Source organism: Artibeus jamaicensis, unplaced genomic scaffold, assembly GCF_021234435.1.
Source record: "Artibeus jamaicensis isolate MK-2021 breed Jamaican fruit bat unplaced genomic scaffold, CSHL_Jam_final contig_525, whole genome shotgun sequence".
Taxonomy (NCBI): Eukaryota; Metazoa; Chordata; class Mammalia; order Chiroptera; family Phyllostomidae; genus Artibeus; species Artibeus jamaicensis.
In genome coordinates, this window is record NW_026521874.1 from 3,042,116 (window position 1) to 3,069,908 (window position 27,793).

The window sequence follows — 27,793 nt, forward strand, 5'->3', positions numbered from 1 at the left end:
TGCAGTCGAGCTGGAAGGGGAGCGGGGAGAAGGGGACCTGCGTCTCATCCTTCTGTCGCTGGAACTCCCCGCACAGAGGGCACCGGCTAAGGGCAGAACAGCGTAGAGGGGCCTGCGGGCTCAGGTAGAATGTGAGGCTGTCAGCGTGGGGCCTCCTCCTTCTTGCCGCCGTTCCTGCCCTAGAGGCTCTCCAAGGAGGTCCAGAACGCCCTGGCCAGGGCCAGCAACACGGCGGAGGAGACCATCAGCGCCATGAAGACCGTGCGGAGCTTCGCCAACGAGGAGGAGGAGGCGGAGGTGTACTCGCGGAAGCTGCAGCAGGTGTACAAGCTGAACAGGAAGGAGGCGGCCGCCTACATGTACTACGTCTGGGGCAACGGGGTACGTGCCCCTGGCCCCGGGCAGGATCCGCCACAGGGGGCGGGCAGGGGATGGGGCACGCAGATAGGGGTCCCTCGCTCCAGGACATCAGCCCGGGGCCGTGCATGTGGGTGTCAGGCTGGTTGCACTTGACCTTACTCTGTCCCAGCTCTCTGCTTGTCCCCGGAGAAGCTTTCTGGGAGAGAACGCGGGCTCCTGTGAATGTCCCTGCGGGGTCTCTGCTATCCCCGCCCATGGGGTCCGGCAGGAGCCCTCTTCTCAGCCAGGGAAACACCCTGCCAGGGTGGGAGTCACCCCACAGCCACGTGCTGGTGGGTCCGATGTCACCACCACACATGCCCAGTTAGGGTGTCTGACTCAGTTCCAGGGGATGGTGAGTACAGCCTCTCCCTGGAGGGGGCGCACGTGGACCCTTTCGTGTCTGCGGGCCACATCCGGGAGGGCAGCTCCAGGGAAAGCAGCCCGGCTAGGAAAGGGGGGTTTGGAGTTTGGGGGAAGGAGGAGCTGGTGGTCCACAGGGGAACCGGGAGACAGGGACTGTCTGGTGCCCCCAAGGGCAGGCTGCCCCTGGAAAGTGCCCAGCCAGGATGGAGAAGGGGCCTGAAATCCGGCTCAGCTGGCCACTCGGCAGTCCATCCACAGCCAGGGGTGCCTTTTGGACTGGGAGAACCCTGAATGAGTTGTCATGCGTGCTGTTCCCACTCCCCCCAGGAACTCCCCCAGGCGCTGGAGGGGGAGGGAGAGAGGGTGCCCGGACACCCCTTCTTTATGGAACCTGGCGGGGTGAGGAAACACAGGCCTCACCGCCCTGCTCTGCCTGGCTTGCTGTGTGACCTCAGCCAGTGAACTCAGCCTCTCTGATCCATGCTCTTCCCAAGGACTTACAGCTCCCACTTGGCCCCGTGGAGGGTGTGGGGTGTGCTGCGTGTGTCAGGGCCGCACAGAGAAAGCCTTTTCCCCAGGCAGGCCCTGGCCCGATCTTGCCGACGACCTTTGCAGAGAAAACTCCACAGGGGGGGACGTGTGAGTGACAGACAGGTGCCAGCCTGTGGGAGGGAGGCCCTCTGCACCACAGTTTCGGGTTACGGCTGGGAGCTGAGTGCCCACAGCTGCCCTCACCGCCCCGCAGCCCGGGGGCCGGGAACGTGTGAGCCAAGCCTCCCACCACCAACACCCACCTCCCTCTGCCCCCAGCTCACGCTGCTGGTGGTCCAGGTCAGCATCCTCTACTACGGGGGCCACCTCGTCATCTCCGGGCAGATGACCAGCGGCAACCTCATCTCCTTCATCATCTACGAGTTTGTCCTGGGAGACTGTATGGAGGTGAGGGGCTGGCTTGGGGGGCAGGGGTCCGGGGGGAGAGAAGGGTGAGTGGGGAGGAGGGATCTAGAGGGGGTGCTCCGGGGTCCGAGGGGGTGGGCTTTCTTTTCAAGTAGGTGGGGCGGAGAACACCATGATACGCGTAATGATAATAAAACTAACAAGTGACAGCAACAAAGATTATTTCAGAAAACGCTCACGGGATGGTGAACACGATACAACATACAGGTGACATATTACAGAATTAACACACAATACATAGACAGATGATGTATCACAACACACCATACATATACAGATGATGTATTATAGAAGTATACACCTGAAACCTGTATAATTTCAACTAAAAATGCCAAGAGAGCCCCGGCTGGTGTGGCTCAGTGGATTGAGCGCTGGCCTTCAAACCAAAGGGTCCCTGGTTCAATTCCCAGTCAGGGCACATGTCTGGGTTGCGGGCCAGGTCCCAATAGACAACCACACATTGATGTTTCTCCCTCGCCCTTTCAAAAAAAAATCTAGAAAAGAAAAAAAAGAACTCTGATCCCTCACAGACAAACCAAACCCCCTCATAAAAAAGAGGGAAGCACACCCAAAGTGCTGCGCAAAACGCATCATCATTATTCCCATTTATATTGTGCATGTGTATACGCACTATATCTGTATGTATATATATATTTTTTGCCCAAGGAGATGTATAAATTAAGACCCATTTTTTCTAATTGAAATGCTCCAATACTGGCAGCTGATGGAGAAAGGCTGCCGTCCTCTTCCTCCCCAGTAACCTCCCGTGCTTCCTCCCTGGGCGGCGCCGAGGTTTAATTCCCTCGGCCGCCAGCCCCTGGCTCCTTCTGTATCAGTATTACTTCGTCCTTGTTTTTCCTCCTCATCACTAACGGGGAGATGGGGCCCCAGTGGCCTCCTACAGCCCCCCAGAACCGAGGCCGCGTCCTTGCTGTCTCCGCCCCCGCTTCGTCTCCTGGCACCCCAGGCAGGGGCGTCCCAGGAGTGGGGTGTCGGTGAAACAGGTACATGTCTCCCCCCACCTCGCAGTCCGTGGGCTCCGTCTACAGCGGCCTGATGCAGGGAGTCGGGGCGGCCGAGAAGGTGTTCGAGTTCATTGACCGGCAGCCAACCATGGTGCACGATGGGGACCTGGCCCCTGAGCACGTGGAGGGCCGCGTGGACTTTGAGAACGTGACCTTCACCTATCGCACTCGGCCCCACACCAAGGTCCTACAGGTGAGAGGGGTGCCCGAGGCCTGTCCAAATCTGCCTCTCCCGCCCCCCCATGCCTCCCACACGCCTCCCACACGCCAGGCCACGGCAGTGCAGCCAGGAATGGGCAAGGCAGAGTCCCTGCGAGCGTGTGGTCTGGGCTGTAGCTGGGGAAGGTGTAGTTGGGATTGTTAACATGAGGGAGCTGTGATGGGAGTCACCTGCAGGGGTGATCTAACAGTCAAGGGGGGCTTCTTGGAGGAGGCGACATTTGAGCTAACACCTGAACCAGGAGCAGGAGCCAGTCAGGTGGCTCTCTGCAGGACTATTCCTGGCAGAGGACACAAGTATAAAAGTGCTGCTGGACGCTGGGAAGGACAGCCTTCCCGGACCTAGCAGTGCCCAGCCGTGCCAAAGGGTCACCGACAGGCTGGAAAGGCCGCCAGCCTGGGTCTGGGGCCAGAGCACCAGAGCCAGTGGCCCCACACTGTGCCTGCATGTTCCTTGCAGAATGTCTCCTTCAGCCTGTCCCCAGGCAAGGTGACGGCGCTCATTGGGCCCTCGGGCAGCGGGAAGAGTTCCTGCGTCAACATCCTGGAGAACTTCTACCCCCTGGAGGGCGGCCGCGTGCTGCTGGACGGGAAGCCGGTCAGCGCCTATGACCACAAGTTCCTGCACCGCGTGGTAGGTGGCGGTCCTTCGCTGACCCCTCCGCCCTTTCTCTGTCCCAGCTTCTCTCTCGTCTCCAGCACAAGTGTGGCCCAGGGGATAATCACCAACGGAGCACCCCCCCAGGGCAGGAAATAGTGCTGGCGCTGGGGTGGGGTGGGGCCGCCAGGAGCAACGCGCCTTGCCTGCTTTTACAATCATCATCATTCTCTTGCTTTTCGCTTTACCATCCGCTTTACCAACCCCGAGGGCCTCCCCGCCCGCGCAACTGCCTCCTGCAGAGGTTTGAACGTCAGGCTGGAACCACCAGGGGCCGGGCGTGTTCGTCTGTGTCTTGCTTCTTCCCTGGACGTGATTTGTGAGTCATCAGTCGGAGGCTGTGGTTGTAGTTCGTTTGTTGTCGTGCCTGGTTGGTAACTCACCGTGTAAACACGTCACGCCCCATTTCTGCCTTCTGCTCTTCACGGATATCTGGGCTGCTTCCTGGTGTGCGCTGATACCAACGATTCTTAGGACGCCAGTTCCTCCCTGTTCCCTGGGGCGCACGGGCACGTCCTCAGCGTCAGTAGTTTTGGCCACCAGGCTGGTGGTGCCACTGCCGAGCCCACCCACCACGGGTGTGTTTTCCTGGGACTCCACGATGACGTCATCTCCGGTGCGTAAAGGAGGCTGTTATGACAACATGATTTTTGGTGACCCTTTCAGAAAAGGGGCCTCCTCCCATGCCGCAGCGCTGACGTAAGCACGGTGACGCCAGGACTGGCGTGCAGGTTGCACACTGCGCCAAAACCGCCCGCAGTGAAGGGGGCGCTGTTGGCATCACCCACACTCAGGAAATCAGTGGGAGCCCGAGGGTCGGCCCACCAAGGATGCCTGGGGAGTTCTACGTGGTGGCAGAGGCCACGGTTTGCAAAATCATTGCACCCAGGTGCATGTGACCTGGGGGAGATGGCCGAGACGTGGTCTTGTGTTGGTGGCCTGTGCTGTGTACGTGCCCCTGTGCGGCGCTGTTCAGACTTCGCAACGGTTAACGCACTAAGACACTCGATATAATCAGACGGGGAATGAGGTCGGTCCTCAGTTTTTGCCTCTTGAGTGTGCAGAGGGAGCTCCTGTGGTTTTTGCATTTTCCTGGTGACTAAAGGTACTAAGTACCTTTTCATAAGAGTGTTCGCCACTTGGATTTCCTCCTTTAATACTTTTTCTTTATTTTTTTTGTTAAAGATTTTATTTTATGTACTTTTTTAGAGAGGAGTTGGGAGGAAGAGATGGAGAGAAACATTAATGTGTGGTTGCCTCTTGTGCACCACCCCCTACTGGGGGCCTGGCCTGCAACCCAGGTGTGTGCCCTGGTTGGGAGTCAAATTAGCAACCCCTCGGTTTGCAGGCTGTGGTCAAGCCACTGACCCACATCAGCCAAGGCTAAATTTAAAATTTTAATTTTCATAAACCCAAAGCAATCAGGTGCACCAGTCTAACCGTACTCCCAATTATTTAGAGAATCTTGTATCTTGTAATAAAGTCGTAGATGTTCCCTTCCACCTCCCCTTTCAAACTCCACCCCGTGGAAGTCACGGGTGTTAGCAGATTAGTAAATCTCTCTTCCAGCCCCTTTTCTATCTTCATGTGCACACATCACTATATAAAAACACGTAGACAGTGTAAGAAAAATAGAATCATGCTCTGTGTGTGCGTGTGGCAATTCGATTTTGTGGGTGCACTTTAATTATTTAACCAATTAATGGACAACTAGATAACGGTGTCATCAGTGACGATGATGGTGGCGATTGTGCTCTTTGCCATGTTAGGATGCTGGCTCCATGCTGTCGGTTTTGTTGGCCAAATTCCTGTAACTGGGACGCTGTTGGACGGCTCCTTTAAAGTGTTGTCATAGAAGGGAGGCAGGCCCTGGCGGCCGGCTGTGTGGTCCCCTCCTGCCTCCTGGCGTGAACTGGACTCACTCACAGAGAGACACTCCCCCTGTCCTTTCCCCCTCTTTCCCGGGCAGACAGCGGGCTCTCTCAGAGGCCCCGTGCAGGGAGTGTAGCGGCCGGGCCTGTGCGTCCCTGAGGCTGAGGGCTGGTGTGGAACGCGGTCTCCTCCACAGCAGGGAAAGAAGCGAGGCCGCTGAATGCAGCAGCCGGTGCAGGCCCTGAACAGATTTTCAGACCTGAGACCCCTGGCTGCTTAGGTTCCTGGGGACAGCCCGCTGGACTTGCTCCCGGCCCCTCACGCCCCTCCCCCCCTCCGCAGGTCTCCCTGGTGAGCCAGGAGCCGGTGCTGTTCGCCCGCTCCATCACCGACAACATCTCCTACGGCCTGCCCGCTGTGCCCTTCGAGGTGGTGGTGGAGGCTGCGCAGAAGGCCAACGCCCACGACTTCATCATGGAGCTGCAGGACGGCTACAACACAGGTACCTGCCCCACACCTACAGCGCCCCCTGGGTTGGCCTCCAGGTCCCCACCCCACTCTGCCCTCTGCGGGATGGTGAAGGCCTCACAGTGCAGGGACTGCGTTCAGGTGCCGAACATTTTCAAGTGAACCAGTCAGTGGCATTTAGGACGTCATGACACTACTCACCTTCCTCTTTCTAGTTCCCAAACTTTATGCTCTGCACCTGGCTTGTTAAACTTAACAGTGTCTTATGGCCTTGTCATGGGTGCCTGGAGAGCTGCCTCATCCCTCTGTGTGTGTGTGTGTGTGTGTGTGTGTGTGTGTGCGCGGTGGATGCCTCTCCCGCATCTGACGTGGTCATAGGCTGGTGTCCCTGGTTCTGTTTGGGGTCACTTTGGTTCACTTGCGGGTATTGAACTACCCCCCCAACCTGGGACTAAACCCCACTTCACTGTGGTGCATAACGCTTTTGAACTTGGTTCGTTCATATTCTGTTGAGAATTTTTGCATCTATGTTTATTAGGGCCTGTGGTTTTCTTTTTTCACATCTTTGGTTTTGGCTGGTGTTGCACAATGAGGTTGGAAGTGCAGCCGCCTCTTCTGTCTTGGAGTTGTTCAGGGGCTGCAAGTCAGTTCTTCAAACGCCCGGTGGCATTCACCGGGCCGGCCTCCCGGTAGTCGGGAGTTTTTTGATTATTGCTCCAGGTTCATTATTAGGAATCTGTTCAGACTTTCCGTTTCTTCCAGGTTCAGTCTCAGAAGGTTGTATGTTTCTAGAAACGTATCCATTTCTTCTGGTTGTTTAATTTGTTGTCATATTGTTTGTAGTGTTCTCTTCTTAAAGTGTACTGTGCATTGGTGCTGGGTTGTTTGTGGCATTCTTTAACGATCCTTATATTTCTCCATCAGCTGTAACTTCTCTTTCGTTTCTGATTTTATATTTGGGCCGGCTCTCTTTTTTCTTTAGAGTTCTGGCTAAAAGTTTATCAGTGTTGTTTATCTTTTTAAGGAACTTGCTTTTAGTTTCATTGATCTTTTCTGTTTTATTTTTTTAGTCTGTTTTGTTTCCTTCCACTCTGATCCTTATTATTTCCTTCCTTCTACTTGCTTTGGATTTTGTGGGCTTTTTTTTAACAGCTACATGGTATTCCAGGTCACAAATTCTGTAATAATTTACTCACTAAATAATTCACTCAGTGTCCTATTGATGGACATCTGAGTAGGTATTCGGTTTTTGTTGTTCATGTATTATTATTATTATTATTATTTTGGCAACGAGTTCTGTGCATCAAGCACAGCCTGAGCCTACAGCGCTGTGCGTGGGAAAGCTGATGTGTAAGGAGAATTTGCGGGGCTGGGTTTGCTGTCTCCGGGGTGTGTGTTTGCCATTGGGACCTGCGCACAGCACGGACTGAGAGACACCCTGCCCTGCGGCCTATCCCTGAGAGCACAGGGGGGGTCGCACCAAAGGGCCCCTGGAAGATGGGGGAGAGCCCGATAACTCCCCAGCTCGGTGTGTTACCAGACATTTTGGGTTTTATCAAATTACTGGGTAAAAATGGTTACCTTAGTACCCCTGCGTGGAGCGGTAACCTACACGCCTCTCACGAGCCCGGAGGCAGAGCAGCCTTTGGAGAGTTTTGGAACTGTTGGTAGTCCCAGCCCCTGACGCTTTGAACCATACTTTTCCTGGAGGGCAGGGCTTCTCGCTGTCCCCAGCTGGGCCAGGCCTCACCACGCGCCCCCCTCACCGGACCCTGTGTCTGTGCCACGCAGAGACGGGGGAGAAGGGCGCCCAGCTGTCCGGCGGCCAGAAGCAGCGGGTGGCCATGGCCCGGGCTCTGGTGCGAAACCCACCGGTCCTCATCCTGGACGAAGCCACCAGTGCCCTGGACGCAGAGAGCGAGTACCTGGTGAGTGGCGGGCGGCGGGCTGACGCTTGGAAAGGCCCAGGGGCTCTCCCAGACCATCAACTTCCTCGACGACGGGGGCGTTTCGGTTTGAGGGTTTTGTATTGCCCCTCATCTCTGTGGTCAACGTGCTCCTCGTGGGCGCCAGGCACGACCCAGGCCCTGGGGCTGCAGCGGTGGGCGGAGCAGCCAGACGAAGGTCCTGCCCCCCACCCTGTTTCCACTTCCGGGGCAGAGGGTAGCTAAATGGGGTGAAGAGCGGGAGTCCAACCTGGGTCCTGGACTCTGTGCAAAGTGCAACAGTGACGTGACAGAGACATTTCGAGAAGTCACTGTGGCCTCGGAGAAACAGCTGGACGCTAGTGAAAGCTGCAGGAGCAGAGTTTATTCAGCAGCTGCTGTCGGTAGGGAAAACCCGCAACAGGCTGGTCCGCGGAAGGCGGCAGAGGGAGGGCTTCCGGGTGCTGGGGGTGGGCCCTGCTGTTTCCGGGCGCATGTGGGGCAGAGGAAGGGTTTCGAGGCTAAGCCCTTCTTCGTAAGCGTTCTCAGAGAGGGAGGTCGGGGTTGGCTGGAACACACAGTCGGCTCTCCTGGCTGCGCCGAGCACTCGGGCAGCTGGGTCACCCTGGAGACGGGGCAGTGTGCTGGGGAGGCCCATCTGGAGCAAGGCCACCTCTCAGTGTTGGCTGGGGTTGGAGTCATGGGCGCCCAGGGCCGGCAGCTACCACGTGAACGGAGACCGGAAGGAAAGGCGGACACAGGGGCGGGGGTTCCAGGTTCCAGGGTAAGGGCAGCAAGTGCCAAGGGGCCCGGGGCAGGTTCACAGTCAGGTCCATGGGGTGAGGCAAGGACAGAGCCAGAGGGAGACACAGTGCCTCGGGCCCTCATCAAGAGTTTGGACTTTGAAGAAAATGAATGGGTTTTATTTTTTAAGGCAGCTTTAGGCTTAAAGAAAATTGAACAGGGAGTACAGAGAATTCCCACTCCTCCCTACCTCCCCCCAAACTGTCTTCCTTATTGTCAGCATTTCACAAGATCATGGCACCTTTGTTACAACTGATGGACCGATGTCACTGCATTGTCACTGACTGCAGCCCTGGGTCCATGTTAGACGTCGCTGCTGTGCGGGGCCTTTTGGGGGGTTTGACAAAGGCAGTGTCATGCGTCTGCCACCAGCCTAGGCCTCCCCGTGGAGTTTGGGCTCTATCCTAAGTGGAACAAGAAGCCACTGGGGGCCATGGAGCAGAACTGATGAAACATTTCAAAACTCACATGGGCAGTGGAACGGGGAGCTGGGCAGGAACGCGGCAGAGGTGGGGAGATGGGACGGAGGGAGGTAACTGGGGGGGGCGGGGGCTACAGGATTCTCTAAGAGTTGGATTTGGGCCACGAGGGACATTGAGGAACAGGGGGTGCTGGTTTTCTGCGTATGAGCTTCAGGGCTGGCAGTGACCTTTGCCCAATGCCAGGGTTAGAAGTTGGGGCAGCAGGAAGACCAGGAGAGGACCAGGCTGGGGTTCAGCTGCCGTTCACTGGGCACCACCCCTGTTGCTGGGCACCGAGCTCTGGCCCTGTGGACAGAAGCCCAGGCAGCAGGCTGGGGGCAGGCCCCGGCTTCACAAATGAGCAGCCAAGCTCAGAGAGGTGAAGCATCACAAGAAGGTGGCAGAGCTGGGTTCAGGCCGGCAGAGTGGGTGGTGGGGGGCCGAGGTGGCATCCCACGAGCCGGCCCCTCCTGTCCCCCCAGATCCAGCAGGCCATCCACGGCCACATGCAGAAGCGCACAGTGCTCATCATTGCGCACCGGCTGAGCACGGTGGAGCGGGCGCACCTCATTGTCGTGCTGGACAAGGGCCGCGTGGTGCAGCAGGGCACCCACCAGCAGCTGCTGGCCCAGGGCGGCCTCTACGCCAGGCTGGTGCAGCGGCAGATGCTGGCGCTCGAGCCCGCCCTGGGCTGTGCCGTCGGCCACAATGAGCCACCGGGCGACATCGGCCACAAGGCCTAACAGCCGGTCCCGGGCTCTCCAGCGGGGCCAAGGCCCCACACCCGCCTGGCAGATGTGCCCACAGAGGGCAGCCTGGGCCCACGGCACGGGCAGACAACCTGCCACGCCCCACGCATCTCTGCTTCCTGCATCTTGCCCTGGTCCCCGTGCTGCCCCCACTGCCGCCCCCTCCAGCCTGGGCGGGGGGCACGCCTTGGGCCTCTCCCTCTGGTCTCCCGAGGCCCCCAAGCGGAGGTAGCACCACATTTTTAAACTAAGATCTTACCAGGTTTTTTTACCAGTTGGTTTGACGGGCCCCAGTGAACTCCCAGGTTTCAAACACTTTTTTCTAATTGGGGGTAACAGTGGGCAAGGTCACTGAGATGTTCTAGAAACTTCTGAGCCAGGAGTAAATGACCCTTCCTAATAGCCTGGGAGAGGTCAGGGGGAACTAGGCTTCTACCCTTTGGCCCTGGAGAGAAGGGGCTTCCCTGCCCCGAGGAACGAGGAATGAGGAACGACGCAGGGAGGGGACTTTCTCTTTCTCCCTCTTCCCAGCTGTGTGAGTCAGGCCCGGGGTTGGGGGGGAGCGGGGAGCGTGGAGGGCACCCGTCTGTTCGACGCCCCCCACCGCCCTGCTGAATCTAAGCCAGTCTCACTGTGAACCACTGTGAACCTCAACTGGGGGAGTAAGGGGCTGGTCAGGCCTGGGAGAGCCTCGGGGTGCCTGGCCCCACACCCAGCTTTAGCTCCCTCCCCCGTCCCCTACTGGCTGGCAGAACCCCCCACCCCCACCCCCACCCCCTCTGCTGTTCTGAGGCCCTTGGATGTTTGAGAGCCACACTCCTTCCCCTGGTCAGTGGATGGGATGGCCGCAGAGTCCAGGGTCCAGCTTTGCGGGGAGGCTGTAAGACGTGGAGAGAACCTGGTCAATAAAGTGTACTACCTCTGACCTCTGACTTCTGACCCCTTCCTGGTTAGGGTTTTCCATCAGACCCAGCTCCTGTGACAGGCGGCGTGGGGGGTGGGCGGGGGCACGTGGACATCACAGCAAAGGCTGCAGGTGCAACATCAGCCTCGATGCTCAATCCTAAGAGCTTCCAGGCCCAGGCAGGCGTCGGGTGCAGCCCTGGGGACCTCAGACCGCGCTCTGCCTTCCCTTTTGCTTTCCCGTTTTTGCCGGGCACAGAGGCCTTTCTGTTTTCTCAAAAACCCAGCCTGCTGCAAGCCTGAGGATAAATGCCACCAAGGCTCGGTGTCAGTAACCGGTGACCAACCTGCCCCTCCACCCTGGCGGGGGGGGGGGGGGTTCCAGACTCCTCCCCCCGCCGCCCCAGGCTGCAGAGTCAGCGCCAGACCCCCAGCTGGCACGCTCGAGCCCCCGTGGTTCCCAAGACGCAGTGGGCCCCTCTCTAGAAGGTAGATAGAGCTTTTTAAAACCGGTGGGCAAAGATAGGCTTCCAGTCCTGAGTGACATGCTTCAGAGTCAATAAGGCTATTGACTAAAAAAAAGCTTAATGAAAACCTGTGTATCTTTTCCCGCCCAGACAACTGTAAACCCGCTCTCACCCAGCCCCCACGTTTGTTACCTGGGAGTGATTGCAGATTTACAGCCTTGCCAGTCCGGACACACCCCGCCCCGAGCCCCCACCCCCCTCATAGCAGCTTCTCACGAGACCCAGGGGCGTTTGTAGCAGCCTGGGCACCAACACCCACCCTCACCAGCCACGACACGCCAGCTGTGTCCCTTTTCCCAGCCTCTGGCCAGGATGCAGCCCAGGGCGCCACGCCGCGTCCGACGATAGGCTCTAAAAGTTGTTTTCACAATAAATTCAATAACATTTAAACAACAACATCTTTTCTTTTGTGGTAAAATAGACATAACAGAAAATTTCCCACTAGGGACATTCTGTTCACTTGTGGGACGGTACAGTCATCACCCCGTCTCGTTCCAGCACATGTTCATCATCCCCTGAAAAACCCCGAACCTGTGAGCAGCCCCTTCCCGCCCCTGCTCCCCCCGCCCCTGGCAGCTGCCCGTCTGCTGTCCATCTCTGTGCATGTGCCTGCTCTGGACGTTTCCTTGTAACAGAAGCACACAGCACGTGGCCTCTGTGTCTGGCATCTCTCACAGTGTCACGTTCTCGGGGCCCACCCTGTGTCAGCAGCATGAGTGGGGGCTCTGTCCCTTTTCATGGCTGAGTCACAGTCCACTGGATGGCTGGACCATGGCCGTTTGTCTCCAGCCTCGGGGATCACACACAGTGCTGCTGTGAAGGTGCGCCCTCCTGTGTGGGTGCGTGTTTTCAGTTCTTTGGGGTGCAGGCCTGGGAGACAAGCTGCTGGGTCACGTGGTCGCTCTGTGAGCATTTTGAGGACCTGCCAGACTGTTTGCCGCAGTGACCGCCCCGTCTGCATTCCCACCAGCGCAGTTTTAGGGTCTCAGTTTCTTCTCCACATCCTCACCAACACTTATATTCACCAACACGTATTTTCTGGTTTCATTGATTTATTTTTTTTTTATTTACAGAGAGGGTAAGGGAGGAAAAAAGAGAGGGAGAGAAACATCCATGTGTGGTTGTCTCTCAAGTGCCCCTACTGGGGACCTGGCCTGCAACCCAGGCACGTGCCCTGACTGGGAATCCAACCAGTGACCCTTTGGTTCACAGGCTGGCACTCGGTCCACCAAACCACTCCAGCCACGGCCTATTTTTTTTTTAAATTATAGCCAAGCTAGTGGGCAGGAAGGGCATTTTCAGAGTTGACTTTTTCTGTTACGATTAATCTAGCAGACACGGCTGCCTTCCTTGGGCCTGGCCCCCACTCTAGGCTATCATTGCAGTCGGAGCTCGGGGGCTGTGGGGACCCAGAGCAGCCTGAACCCTGGCGTGAGGACCCAGGGGCAGGGAGAGGGCAGAGCCAGCACTGGGGGGGGGGGGGGGGGCAACCCACACAGGTGCACAGGGTCCTGCGCTCAGAAGGGCCCCTCGCTTTGCTTCACGCCCTGCAGCTGCTGCCTTGAAATTCTTAATCATGTTTGAACAAGGGGCCCAGCATTTTCATTTGCACCAGGCCTTGCCTGCAAATTAGGCAGCGTCTCCTGGGCGGTGGTCCCAGCTGGAGGCAAGGGGCCAGGAACGCCTGTCCCCACCACAGCTGCGTCATTGGCATCTGGGGTAAGGGGGCTCGCAGAATTCTGGAACCAGCTCTCTGTCCCACCCCCACCGCGCCCCCAGGTCCTTACCCGGCGTCTGTCACGTCCACCTCTCCCCTCCCCCAGTCCCGCCCTCTTCCCAGCTGGTCCCTGGGGCTGACGGGCTGTTAAGTGTTAGGCGGCAGATGGGTCTTTTCAGGCGGCTGGTCGCTGACCCAGAGTGCGTGCTGGGAGGAGACTGCTAATCCGATTTGGGGGCACAGTCAGAGCCGACAGCTCCAGGGACAGAGACCCAGGACCCCGGGGTGCTGCTCCCCAGCTGCGGAGGCGGGGAGGACACTGAAGGTGGGCTCTTTGGGGCCGAGCATCCACACCTGGGTGGCAGGAAGGACAGTCCCTCCGTGGCGGGTCCCTGTACCCATGGCACGTGGCTGTGCCAGGGCTCTGACCTCACCTTCCCCTCAAGCCCTTGAATCTGCTTTTTCCCCCCAAGTCTGTCTGAGACCCTCCCTACTTCAGGGAGCAGAATCCATAGCTAATGGACCTAGAAATCCATCTGTCCCCTCCTCTTTGCCGGGGCAGCCTAGTGTCAGCAAGCAGGAGGTGGCCTGCACAGGGATGTTTTGCTCTGAGGCCAGCCCCCATCACAGCCCTGTACACCAAGTCCGGTGCCCTCAGAGCAGAACACAGGCCAGAGGGGGGCGTACATGAGTAAATGGGATCAGCTGCGAGACGTTAGGGAGCGGTGGGGACTGTGGTGAAACAGACTTCATTCCCCCTTAAAAGGGCCCTGCTGCTCAGCCCTGCCAACGTCCACCATGAGGAAATGTGTGCTAAGTGGGGCCTGGTTCCCCAGTTTTTCACAGGAAGTTGGTCAACCACGTTTTGTAATCTCCCGGTTTTAACTGGAGGCATCTCATCTCATTCAAACTTTGAAAAATACAAACAGACCAAACAGAACGGGTCCTTGGGTTTCTGGTTGGTGACCTCTGGTTTATACCCAACACCTCGCTCTGATTATGCCCTCTGTTGTTTCGTGGGTACAAAGTGCTTGGCGTGGGCTTGGGGGCTCAGAGGCCCTCTTCTCTGTCTCTGCAAGCGTGTGGGCCGGACACCCACTTTGGACAGCAGTTCGCTTCGTTTAGTCAACAAGTCGAGATGAGCAAACTTGACCTCCCCACCCCCCACTGGAATTCTGCTCTTAGCTCTTACCAGCCCCGAGAGCAAATTCACATAAACTTCTGTTGAAGTGCTCTCGGGCCTAGAATGCCCTGGCTTTTAGCACATTCACAGTGCTGTGACTCTGCCCTCGTATCTGGCTCCAGAACATCCTCATCGCCCCAGGAGGAAACCCGCCCCCCGCACAGTCACTCCCCAACCCCCTGCCAGTCTGCTTTCTGCGCCCGTGGGGTCGGCTCTGCACCTTCTGGACGGTGCACGGGAACAGAACCCTCCGCCGCGTCCCTTTGGGTCTGGCTCCTTCCCCCGTCACGTGTTCAAGGCCCTGGGGTCGGAGCCTGTGTGGGGACTTGGTTTTGGCGCAGTGACACTCCCTGGTGCGTGTGTGGCTTCCATTCCCACTTGTCTCGGGCGGCCTTGTGCGGGAGGGGCCTGTGTAAACCTTGTTTTCTCCGCAGTCCTTGGTGAGAAAAACACGGTACTTCCCTAGCAAGCGCTCCACGCGGACACACCCCAGAAGCCCCACAAAGAATATTATGTATTATGAATTATTCTGTCCTGCGTTTTTTAAGAAAAAAAAATTGATTTCATGACCTGCGAATGCCCAAGGCCGGTTGAAAACATCCGTGTGGGGTCCACCCACCCCGGGGGGCTCTGCCAACGCCAGGCACCACTGCAGACCTGCTGCTGCTGCTGTGGTTTCACAGGGTGGACAGGACCTGCGGCGGAAGGGTGTGTGGGGAGAAGGGACAGAGGGACAGAACTCGGGTCCGTAGGGGTCACCGGGGACACAGCTCAGAAACCTAAAAATGAGCCAGGAGAAAAGCAGGCTGCAGAAGGATCGCGTATAATGATATATAGTTGGTTTGTTAATACGCAGAAAACAATACCCAGTCTACTCCATGGATATAGAGATTTGTCAAATTGGAATCCAGACGTGGAGGCTACACGCTCAACCCACAGTGGGCGATGGGAGGCCGTGGGGGGGGCTCCCCCACACAAAGCTGTCTGTCGTCCCTTAGGAGCAAAAGTAGGTGCAGAGCAAAGAGAAGAAACGAGACGATGGTGGGTTCTGAGTAGTGGGCACATGCGGGCTTGTTCTATTATTATTTTTTAAAAGATTTTATTTATTTATCTTTAGAGGGGAAGGGAAGGAGAGAGGGAGAGAAATGTCAATGTGTGGTTGCCTTTTTGTGCGTCCCCTGCTGGGAAGTGGCCTGCAGGGAACCGGCCTGCAACCTATTACTATTATTATTATTAAATTGTATCCATTTTAGAGAGAGAAACATACCAATTGATTCTTGGGTGTGCCTTGACCCAAGAATGATCATGGATTGTGGGAATGAACCCACGACCTTGGTGTACGGAGATGATGCTCTAGCCACCTGCGCTAACCGGCCAGGCCGGTCTGCTACAGACTTTCTGTGCATGTCTGAACATTAGGGTTGTCCCCGGCGGTGGGGATGGAACCCGCGGTCCCGGGGAGGTGTCCGGGGGAGGACAGTGAGCACGTTCTGACCGCCGCTGCTGAAAACAGAAGGTGGCCGCCAGGCAGGAGCTTCTGCCTGAGGGCCTTGTGGGCACCTGCATGCTCCGCCCTCCCTGAGAACCTGCCCTCCTCTTGGGCTGAAATTCTAGAAAATTCCACACAGCAGAGGCTCTGGAAGCCAGCCCCAGAGAGGCGTTACAGCCCAGGGAAGTCATTTCTGGCCCCCGGGTAGGAGAGATAGCATAACGTCAACTCACGGAGCAGAACAGGCTTTAGCTTTTTTTTCCCTCCAGGAGCCTCAGAAAGAGGTTGTCAAAACGTTTAGTGTTTCCTTTTTTTTTATTGTGGTGAAACACACACGACGTAAAGTCAGCCATTTCATCACTTTGAATTGCATCAGCCAAGCGCTACGAATACTCGCTGCTTCCCTGTAACCGTTTGAAAGCACAGGTACCGGCTCCTTTCGTGGGAAGGACCAGCCGGCAGAGATGAGCACGGAGCTGGATGGACGGCGGCGACAGTTGTTGGGGGAAACCTTTTTAGTGCCCAGGCATGGGGCTGAGCACTTTATATATGGACTTTCAGTCCTCACATCAAGCACAGGAGGCAGCTGTTCCCGTTAACCCTGATTTTCTGAAAAAGAAAAGCAGGTTCGAGTGACCTGGACAAAGTCCTTCTGCTCAGTGAGGAAGCTGGGACTCGAACCCTGGCAGCCTGGACATCTGACCCGCCATACCACGGCCCTTAGTGCGCTCGCCGACCACAGACAGGCACATTCCTCTCCCTCTTCCTCCTTTTTTCTCCCTTTCCCTTGCAGTAGGTCAGAAAGGGTGACATGTTCCAGCCCAAAGGGATTGCTAAGTCACTCTGGGAAGGATCAAGAAAGAGACTTCTGCCCTGGCAGGTGTAGCTCAGTGGATTGAGCAGGGGCCTGAGAACCAAAGGATCACGGTTCGATTCCCAGTCAGGGCACATGCCTGGGATGCAGGCCAGTTCCCAGCAGGGGACACACGAGAGGCAACTGTACATTGATATTTCTCTCCCTCTCTCCTTCCCTTCTAAAGATAAATAAAATTTTTTAAAAAGAGAGAGAGAGAGACTTCCCTCCCTGTTTTTCTGTTCTTTGCTCAGACCTGAGTCACCCCGGGGTGGCCCCAGCTGTCACACTGTCACAGCGGCTCACCTGAGGTCAGTGACTCAGCAACGATTACCATTTACTGAGCATCCTGGCCTGCACCAGGCTGCGGGTTGCCTTGGAAAATAAGAGGCGCGGGTCCCTGAGTTCTCATGGATCGGGAGCCCCGAATGGTGAAAAGATGAGACAGCGTCTCAGCCCTGGCGACCGGAGCGGTGGCATATGAGCCAAGGGCCCAGTGGGCAGGGGAGAAAGGGCAAGCCAGGCCAGTGCGGCGGTTCCTCCCAAGGTTGAACTTGGCATTCTCATAGGACCCAGCAATCTCACTGCCAGGTATAGACCCCGAAAAAGCAAAACATGTCCGCACGGAAACTTGTCCCTGACTGTTCATTCCAGCTCTGTCCACCACGGCCTGGAGGTGGGAACCGCCCGAACGTCCCTGATGGATAAACCAACGGGGTCCGGGCCCGGAGGGCTGTCCTTCCACCAGGGAAAGGAAGTGTCCTGGCCTACGCCACGCCGTGGATGGAGCTCAGAAACACTGAGAGATGTGCGAGATGCCGGACACGGAAGGCTGCGTTTCTGTGGGGTTCCTTTCCTGTGATATGTAGACAGAAAGCAAGTTCAAGTCGCGGAAGGCATGGGGAGGCGGAGGGGCTGCTGTAAAAGGCGAACAGTGTTTTTAGGGGGTGACGAGAAAGCTTTGAAAGTCGAGAGACCCGGCCTTGCAAAGCATCGTGAATGCGCTGATACTAACACGTGTGTACACTCCGCATGCATAACTGCATGTGAGTTTCACCTCATTCTTTTAAACAAGAGGCAGGGAAATGGGTCCCAGCAACAGTGGCAGGTACAAAGACCAGGCTGGCTGGGGCAGAAGCGTGGGTAGGGACCCGTGTGTCTGTGGCTTCTAGGCGGGCTTTTGACTTCTTCCTCTAAGACTGGAGAGCACTGAGGGTTTTGGCAGGTTGGGACCCGGCCCCTCCCCTGGTGGTGTTTGGAGAAGGCAGCACCAGCCGGCCGGCCGGCTAGAGGGGCAGCAGGCTCCTCACTCCCCACACCCCGCACCCCACTCCGAATGAGGAGCAGCAGCCTGGGCTTGGAGAGCAGAGTAGTGATTGTTTCATTCCCGGGCCTTCCGCAGCCCTTACTCAGGATGTCCTGCTGTTATTTATAACAAGGGGCTCTCGGGTTGCGCCGGCTTTGAGAAACACTGACAGGAATTTTGTGCTCTGTGTGCAGCCAGAGGCGGCCGGTGGCTGGCCGGTCAGCAGGGCCTTGGGACAGCAGTAGGAGCCCCAGATGGACAGGCAGTAGCGCTCTTCACCTCCCCTGGCCCCGAGTCCAGGCGCATGCCTGGGGCAGTTCCAGACTGTAGGACCGGAAAGGGCTGACTCATGGCACTTACATAACTAAGGCCTGATCAGCTGCCAGATAGGAGTCTCCTGACCTCTGACCCTGAGTAATCTAGCTTTTCTGGATATTGGCCTAGAGAAAGGGAAGGCTTTTTCCAAATGGGAGTTTGGCTGGAAGTTGGACTGATGTGCGGTGGCTCTGTTCAGGGATGGGCTTCTCCGCAACAGGAAGGTGGCTGATTTGGGGACATCCTTTGTGCCTCACTGCCTCCAAGTAGTCTCCCCTGATTGCCAGTTGGCTTCCTCCACCCTCATTTATTTGACCTGACACTATTTCTCTGGCGCGTGGCTTGCTCTTTGAACATACTGGAAGCTTCTGAAAGGCACGGCCCCTGCCTTTTCACACCCAGGCCCCCACATACTAGGTACCCTAACCACCAGACCAAGCCCTCCATCTCCCCGCCTACCCCATATCTCCCTTCTGATGTCCCCAAGTCACCTCAGACTCATCGGGGCAGAAATGCAGCCTCAGAAGATTTTCCTCCCAAACCTGTTTTTCTGACGGCCAAGTTCGTCTTCGTCAGCGACAGCCCGGCAGGTGGCTCAGGCCCCCATTGCTGAGCTCCTGCCGGACTCGTCCCCTTCCTCGTTCCCCTGCCACCTGTCGCTCAGTGAGACCTGCAGGGCCGTCAGCCCGACCTGCAGAGTGGAAGAGTCGACCCCCTTCCTCCGTCTCCGTGGCCCCAGGAGGCCGGCGTCTCCCTGGCAGGCTGCATCAGCATCTCCCAGGGCCCCCCAGCCGCCCCCTCAGGGCCCACCCCCCACACGGCCGCCTGCGAGGGCTTTCCTTTCTAACTAGCTTTTCTCCTGGAGAACAGTGTCAGAGGCGAGGAAAACTGCAGAGTCGCTGCAGGGAGTGCCCGCGCGCCCTCCCCCGCCCCGTGACTCACTCACTTTCCCGTTGGTGTGGTCCCGTGGCCCGGACACCCGCGCGTTGTCACTCAGGAAAGTCTGCAGTCTATCCAGGTTTTCTTCGTGTTCCCCCGATGTCTCGGTTCTGCCCAGGACCCCATCCACATTTCCTTCAGCTGTCCCGTCTCCTCTTGGCTGTGACAGTCCTTGACTTCCCTTGGGTGTGGTGACGTGGACAGAGCTGGGGACACTGGTCGGGAGCGTGGTTGGTTGTGCCCTGCTGGAAGCTGATGTTTCTCAGGACCAGACTGGTTTGGGGAAGGAAGGCCACCGAGGCACAGTGCCACTTGGTCACCTCGTGTCGGAGGTTCACACCGTCATCGGGATTGTCACCCCCGATGTTGACCTTGGTCCCTGCTGAGGCATGTGTGTCAGGATAGGGGTCTCTGCTGTGAAGTCACCCACTTTCACACCGGCCTGTCTGGGAGGAAGCCTCCGCACAGCCTGCTCCTGGGGAAGGGGAGAGAGAGGTCCAGGACATCAGAACTGGGACTCGGCTCCTCTGGTTCCTGTGGCCAAGCCCGTGACGCCATCTCCTCACACAGACCAGCTCAGTCCTCTGCTCACTGCTCCTTCTCATTCAGGTCTCTCTTAGCTCACAAGTCACTTCCCCTGGGGATCCGGGACAAACGCCACCCCACACTCTCAGGCCGCGGGGTAGCGGCCAGGCAGAGAGTGGCCAAGACACGCCAAGACAAGACGGGCAGCGCCCCAGAGTCCGCACGGGGTCAGTGGGGCCACCATGTCTTCTGAAGTGCACATCGTGACCTCACAGCGGCCGCACGACCTCAGTTGTGTTGGGAGCATTTACACCACAGGAAGCGGCAGGCGCCAGGGCCTTCATCTCTCCGGCAGCTGATCGCTAAAACTTCCACGGACGCCAGTGAGGGACCTCACTGAGCCCAACCTCAGGGGACAGTAGAGAATCTCTGTGGATGCTCAATAGGCTGGGAAGGGAATGGAACAGAGGGAGGACATTCCTGAGAAGCTGTCGTCCCAGGTCCCCCCACCCACAGATTCCCATCAGCTGGTGTCCTGGAGGCCCGGCGGCTGGGGCCCGGAGAGCCTGGTGGAAGCAAACAGGCTCTTCTTCAGACGGCCGGTCACTCGTTCCAGGCCTCGGAGAGTCCTCCTGAGTAATTGTCCCAGGGCGATGACCAGCATGCCATTGAGAAAGCCCAGCCCACAAGGAAACAGGTGACAGTGAGCAAGAACCGGCAGGAACAGACCCACCCTGACCTCAGATGCCAGCATGACCCAGCTCTGATTCCAACTCGGTCACGCTTATCTCATTTGAACAAACTTGCCATCAAGCTTAAGAGTGCTTACAAGGAGTACAGGGCTATGGCACGCCACACAGGCCCAGGGGCCAGGTAGCTCTGTTGGTTAGAGCGTCGTCCCCCTACACCTAGGTTGTGGGTTTGATCCCCGGTCAGGCCACATACAAGAACCAACCAATGAATGCATAGATAAGTGGAACAACAAATCAATCTTTCTCTCTCTGTCTCCCTCTCTTTCTCCAAAATCAATCAATAAAAAATACTTTAAAGGAAAAGCAACACAACAGATATGACAAAGAATGAAACAGAACTTCCAAAGAGTTAGAATCAGAAGAAATTATGCAGAACGCAACACAGAGAGGCGAACAAGATAAAAATAGCAAGGAGAGAAAACGAGAACGAGAAGACTCCACGAGGCGTTTGCTGTACATGTGTTTGGAGTTTCAGACAGAGGGGCTGGGGGAACGGGGCGGAGGCAGCCTGGGAAGAGACAGCTGGCCGGGCTTCACCCAGAACTGACGTGGGACGTCGGCCCGCGGATCCGAAGAGGCCGCATATTTGCTGAGTAAGTGACTGAGAGATCCGCCCTCCCTCGCCCTCAACGTGGGCCGCAGTGAGTGGGAAGCCCCCCTGCGCTCTGTCCCCGGCTTTGCGTGAGTGGGAGCCGATCTGTGGAACCGAGAGCCCGCCGGCGCTGCGCCGTCTTGCACCAGATGTCCTTCGCCCGCTGCTGGCCTCAGCCGCCGGCCTCGGCCGCCTTGCCTCGCCTCCCCAGCCCTGTCGAGTTTTAAAATAGACAGGAATGCAGCCCCACTGCTACTGAGCTGTGACGAGCCCAGCCTGCAACCCTGAACTTGCCCCTGGGGGAGCAGGAAGAGCTAAACCTGCTTAGCAATCTTCCTTTCCTGGAACGAAGGGAAGTGTTTCAAACCTAGAAAAAAGCCTCCCAAGCACCTTTGCAGCCAAGAGGGAAGGAGGGAAGAGGGTCCGGAAGGGTTCGCAACGTCACTGCTGCCATTCTCTGTGCTGTGCGTCAGCAGCCGCGCACCCAAGGCCACAGGGCCCACCACCCCGAGGGGTGCTTTCCTAGAGATCCCCAGCCTTGTGTCTGCTGAGGAGGAGCCGGGACAGCAATGAGCCCCATTTCCCAGACGGGAGCACGGAGCTCCAAGAACAGAGTGACCTGCTCCTGCTGCCCGTGGGCAGCCCCCAGGTTCTCCGGGCACCCGGCCCGAGCTGTCGCCGTGCCTGCCACTGAGAATCTAGAGCCCACTGTGCAGGGCGTGTGCCGGCAGACGCTGTGGGGGACGGTGGTCTGGTTCTCCTGATCCCAGGAGTTCGCAGGCACTTGGCACAGACAGGTCAGACCCAGGTGGAAAGGTTTCAGGCAGCTCACAAGAGAGAATGCGGATTCACGGGTGGGCATTGCCGACTCGCAGGTCGGCAGGGCGCAGAGGGGAGCTGTGGTTGTTGCAGCGAAGCCGGGACCCGCTTTGCTGCCATTTGCTCTGCTGCGCTTCACAGACGTTGCAGTTTTTAGCAACGGGAGGCAAGACTCTCCCCCCACGAAGGGTGACCACTGGCTTTGCAGCGTGTGCGGGACCCGGTCCGAGGTCTGCGACACCCCAGTTTTGGTCTGGGGGCGCAAACACGTCCCGGAGACAGAGGGCTGTGGCAGCACGACCATGCAAATGAACTCACTGCTGCTGACTGAGGATTTGAAACGGTCACGGGGGTCCGTTTGAAGTCCTGTCTCTTTTACGAAGATACGACAACATTTTTAAAAGTGGTAAGTAGCTGAAGTAGCTCTTTAGGGATTAGTAGAGGTGGATCTCAAAGCAGAGACAGAAGGACATTGCATACTATGTTGCCATTTGGGTTTTTATTTAAAAAAAAAAAAGAAGAATCCAGCCAGGGCTGGTGTGGCTCAGTGGATTGAGCACCAGCCTACAAACCAAAGGGTCGCTGATTCGATTCCCAGTCTGGGCACATGCCTGGGTCACAGGCCAGGTCCCCAGTTGGGAGCGTGTGAGAGGCAACCGCACGTTGATGTTTCTCTGCCTCTTTCCTCCCTCCTTTCCCCTTTCTATAAATAAATAAAATCTTTAAAAAAAAAGAAAGAAAGACTCCAGCCAACACAGTACTAAACATGCTGTGTGTTCCTACGTGAGAGAATTCAAAGCTCTGGTACCACGCACCCCAGGCGGAGGCCAAGTGGCCCCAGGGGACGAACGGAGAACCAAGTTCAGTGGTCGGAGGAGACAGTAGGTTGGGATCTATTCGTTTTTTACAGGCAGGTGGGCCGGTGGGCTGAATAGTAGCCCCCCGAGAAAGGCCACGCCCTCATCCTCAGCTGCTGTCTCCGTGGCCGCCTGTGGCAGAAGGGGCCTGCCAGGTGCCCTTTGGTCAGGGGTCCTGAGATGATGGCAGGGTCCCCTGGGGCAGCCAGGTGGCCCGAAGAATTCACAAGTGCCCTTGAAAGAGGGAGGCAGGAGGGGCGCGTCAGAGGCAACCTGGCCATGGACGCAGAGCCGCGAGTGATGTGCTTTGAACATGGAAAGCGGCCACCAGCTAAGGAGTGTCTAGGCTTCTAGAAGCTTCTGGAAAGGTGAAGAAGCAGATGTCCCCCCTCGCACGCAGCCTTCGGAAGGAACAGGTTCAGCCAACGCCCTCGCTGGAGGGCTCCTTGGTCCTTGGCATCCAGAACAAGAGAATAACTTTGTTTAAGTTGGTGTGGTTCGTGCAAGCAGACGGGTTCGACCTTAGAGAGATTATAAAGCTGCAAGATGAGGGCCGGGGGGCAGGGAGCAGCGCTGGGGTGGGGCAGGCCCTCTGGAAAAAAGAGAGTTGACCCGTGGGCGTCCCCAAACGGGGGAGCTGGGAGCCCGCGGGGAGGGCGGCGGGAGGCGACCAAAGTGCAAGATGATACAAGGCTGTCAGCGCGTGCAGAGCCCCCGCCCACCCCGCGGCACCAGGAGGTGTGAGCAACACGAATTCCCATCTTCGCACATTTCCTGTCAAAGTGACAATGCAGACCTTCACAACGATGACAGCGTTCCAGATTTAGTGCCCGATCAACACCTTCTGCCGAGAAGAAGCTTTATTTAAAAAAAAAATAACTGCATGAAATCGAAAAAAACCACATACCACTCAACCTATGTCTGGGGCTAAGAGAGGAGAAGTCCCCTCGGCCAGTGTCAGCCACGTGCCTCTGGAAGTGTGCGGGGATCAGGGGACATTAGCCCGGACTAACCCCTGGCAAGAGCCACATTAATAAACAGTTGACTCTTCTTCAGGGACATGATTTCAAAGCGACAGATTCTGGGCGAGTTGAACACGATCTCCTCTTGTGAACGGGTGCGGGGTGGCGGGAGGCGGGGAGGGGGTGGCCGCGAACACAGTCGCCTGACTGCGCTTTGAAAAGGGTCCCGGGGAAGGGAACTCGAGAGGCCGCCAAGGACGACTTCTTTTCCTCTTTCTTTGCTGTTCTCACTTGGATTTATACCATTTTAGGCCTTTTTAAATTGAAGTCATTGGGGGTGACTTCGGTCAGTGAATTATGTAGGGTTCAGGGGTGGGATTCTGTAACACGGCGTCTGTGGGTTGTACTGTGTGTTCACCGGCCCACGTCAGGTCCCTCTTAGGAACTTCCTGAAAACTAAAAAGCAAGGGGAGTCTGGCCCCCCCCCCGCCTCCCCCAGGAGGGGTCGCGCCCGTCAACGGTGACAAATCACAATGACAGTACGCACCTCTGACACGGGGGGAGGAGAATGGCCCTTGGCCTCGGTGGCCTCCCCGCCCCTCCCCCAGCCGCCCCAAACCCACAGCCCGTCTGGTCCTGGGAGCAATGCCAGACAAATCCCAACGGAGGACCACCTGTGACGTCCATGAGCAGCCCTCCTCAACTCGGTGGGAACCAGGGAAGCCTGGGACATGGCCACGGCCGGGAGGAGCTGAGGGAGACGTGACAACCAAAGGGGACGTGGTGTCCTGGACAGGATCCTGGGACAGAGGAAGGACAAGAAGGGAAAACGAAGGAAATCTAAATAAAGTAATAAGGAAGTATAATGTGGGCTCCTTAATTGTGGCAAATGTGCCTATCATAGGGTGTTCATAACAGGGTACACTGGATGGGGGGCAAGCAGGAACTTCCTGAGCCATCCTGTTGATTTTTCTGTAAATCTAAAACAGGTCTACACCATGAAATTGGTTAAAAATTAAAAAGTGGCTCAATTGGATTTAGAGAAAATTAGCCTACGCATACGCCCACAAAGGTACTCAGAGTGTACACCAAGGGTTCATTGCTGAGTTCGTCCTGGAGAGCCGGAGACCTAAACTTCTGGGACAGACCCCCCCTGGAATACTACACAGCCGTGAAAAAGAATGTTGCCCCAGAACAGCCAGGGGCAGGATAGTAAGCCCCTACTTCTGCTAAGTGGAAAGTCACCTACACACGCGCTGTTTATAGAGACTTCGAAAAATTCTAGACAGAAAGAAAACTGTCCATTGTGGTTGCTTCTGGAATATGAGACCAACTGGATTCGTCTGTAACATTTCAGTTTATGTCTTTACCACTGGGACAGTTTTTTACAGCAAACACATATTTTTAAGTGTTTGAATGTTTATTTGTGTATTGTGTCATAAAAGAGGTCAGATTTTTCAAAAGGGGTAGAAAATCGTATCACCCAATTAAGAAATGAGAGATGCGCCCTGGCTGGTGTAGCTCAGTGGATTGATCACAGGCCTGACAATCAAAGGGTCACTGGTTCAATTCCCAGCCAGGGCACATGCCTGGGTTGCAGGCCAGGTCCCCAGTTGGGGGCGCAAGAGAGGCAACCGCACATTGATGTTTCTCTCCCCCTTCCCTTCTCTCTAAAAATAAATAAATATGATTTTTAAAAAAGAAATGAGAGATGCAAATTACTCCTAGAACTAAAAAGAAAGAAAAACCAAAACCCTGTAAGTTTCTTTTTAAAGTTACCACTTTGAGAAACTTTCAGTTTCTCCCTCCAGAGCCTGTCGGCGCGGTGCCTGGAACTCACGTCTCTGGTTTTACCTGAGAGGAAGTCAACTCGGACATCACCGCCACTGCTCAGATGCCAGGTTTTTCAAACAGCGTCGGGGCTGGAGGTGAAGTTTAGAGCTGCATGAACTTGACATCCTTGAAGTCGTCAGGCTTCACTGCAAATGCACTGAAGCACAGACCAGACTGTTCCTGCTGCAGAGTCAGGGCACAACAGGCCGACCTATCGAAGGGTCACTTCCATCAGCCCCTTCCGGTGAAGAAAACCAAGTTCTGGGGTTCGCACGCATTTGGGGACCTCTCGAGGGCCCGCCGGTGAGAGTCCCCTTCAGGGACACCAGCGTTAAGCGATGTTACAGATGCTTGTCCCCGACCAAAGGGAGACAAAAGTAGCTTCCTTACTGCTTGTTTTTATTGGCCAGTTTGGTGCAAAACAGAACTGGTTTGGGTGAGAGATGCTAAGAATGAAGCAAACATTTAAGAAATTAAAAAACAAAGATTTTATTTATTTTTTAGCAGAGGGGAAGGGAGATAGAAAGAGAGGGAGAGAAACATCAGTGTGTGGTTGCCTCTCACGCAGCCCCTAATGGGGACCTGACCAGCAACCTAGGCATGTGCCCTGACTGGGAATCAAACCCGCGACCCTTTGTTTCTCAGGTTGGTGCTCATCCACTGAGCCACACCAACCACCAACCAGGGCTGGAACTCCCTTCTCTTTTTTTTTTAAAGATTTTATTTATTTGTCTTTAGAAGGGAAGGAGAGAGGGAGAGAAATATCAATGTATGGTTGTCTCTCCTGCGTCCCCTGCTGGGAACTGGCCTGCAACCCAGGCATGTGCCCCAACTGGGAATCGAACCACGATTGTGTGGTTCGCAGGCCCGCGCTCAATCCCCTGAGCTACACCAGCCAGGGCTCTTTCTTTTATTTTCGTTCAAGCAAAAACAAAAACAAAAAATCGTGATCCACAATCACTGTTGTAACTGACATCGCAGAAAAACATTGTATCTACGATTGTGTCCACCAACACATGAAGATTTCGTGTCCCTGCTTTTTGTCGATGCACAGCCCCGACTCATCCGTGGTGACCATCACGACCCAGCCGGGCATTTGTATTTTGCCCTTGTACCTGAATGTGAACTCCTACTGGTGTTTGCATTCTGCTTCCGTAGTCTTTGTTTCTCATTTTAACTGGTTGGAAAACATGCTGGGGATCAGATTTGCCACAGTGTACTTAACCATTCCCCTAACCTCGGCCATTTATTTAAATGCTAAAGAGCTCGCTGCAGGTGCCGCCTCAGTGATGTTGCTGTGGACCCAAACGCTCCCAGGCATAGCCTAGCCGCTTAGCAACAAATACTCAGGATCTCGCGTGGTTTCTGAGTCAGTGCCAGGAGCCGGTGAGCCGGGTGGTTCCGGCCCAGGGTCTCCTCTGAGGCCGACTGGGGACCGCTGCCTGGGGGGCTCTGCTCCTTACCTTGCACACTGCTTCCCAGGCTGCTTGGCCTTTTGCACGGGAAGGCAGCTGGGTCCCCCCACAGCGGGTCCTGCGAGGGAGGGGGTGTGCACAACCAAGCCTATTTCAGGGTACGGGTGGGGTGCCATCTCTTTCACCTGGGACAACAGGAGGCAGGGCCACTCCAGGGCGTGACTGCCCGGGGCGGGCCCCCTCGGGCCTTTCTGCACCCCAGGCCTTTCTCCATCGTTCTCAAATCCGCGGTCTTTGATCTATTGCACAAAGAGCTTTTTTGTGGCAGGAAAAATTGGCCACAGCCTTTACAGATGGAGACATTCAAACTCTACTCATCCACAACTCTCTTTGCATATTCCTTCCCGGGTTGTAGGGATGAAGAAAGGTCACCTTGATAGGTAGTAATTGGTTTCTGGAACTTTACAGACATCCGGCCGCGACCCGTACTGAGTGGCAAACGCAATGCACATCCTTCAAAGCTGACTTTTTTTGGCACAAGGAACACTGATTTTTAAAAAAAGAGAGAACCAGGATGGCTACTGTTTAAAAAAAAAAAATAGAACAGAAAGCAAGACGTTGGCACAGACCCGGAGAAGTGAAAAGGCTTGCGCTCGGCCGGTGGGAAGGTGAAAGGGAGCGACTGCTGTGTGGACCAGTCTGGCGGCTCCTTGAACAGTTGATATCAGCCCCGGCCGGGTAGCCGGGTGGTTGGGTGTCGTCCGGTGCGCTGAAAGATTTCGGGGTACACACCTGGGCTGCAGGTTCAATCCCCGGTCTGGGTGCTTACAAGAGGCGACTGATTGATGTTTCTCTCTCACATCCATATTTCTCTCTCAAGTCAATAAACATATCCCCAAGTGA

The 27,793-nt window shown here is 56.2% G+C and overlaps 1 protein-coding gene across 3 annotated transcripts in view; it reads left to right on the forward strand.

Annotated features, from left to right (window-relative positions):
* ABCB9 (ATP binding cassette subfamily B member 9) overlaps positions 1 to 10,669 on the forward strand; it is a 29,093-nt gene extending 18,424 nt beyond the window's left edge. For all 3 annotated transcript variants that reach the window (XM_037161126.2, XM_037161127.2, XM_037161128.2), the window contains 7 exons: positions 184 to 381; positions 1,576 to 1,704; positions 2,752 to 2,940; positions 3,427 to 3,600; positions 5,839 to 5,998; positions 7,756 to 7,892; positions 9,637 to 10,669. In XM_037161126.2, coding sequence (XP_037017021.2) covers positions 184 to 381; positions 1,576 to 1,704; positions 2,752 to 2,940; positions 3,427 to 3,600; positions 5,839 to 5,998; positions 7,756 to 7,892; positions 9,637 to 9,897 — 1,248 coding nt within the window. In that variant the 3' untranslated portion in view covers positions 9,898 to 10,669. The remainder of the gene's footprint in view (positions 1 to 183; positions 382 to 1,575; positions 1,705 to 2,751; positions 2,941 to 3,426; positions 3,601 to 5,838; positions 5,999 to 7,755; positions 7,893 to 9,636) is intronic.
* Positions 10,670 to 27,793: the final 17,124 nt, after the last annotated feature.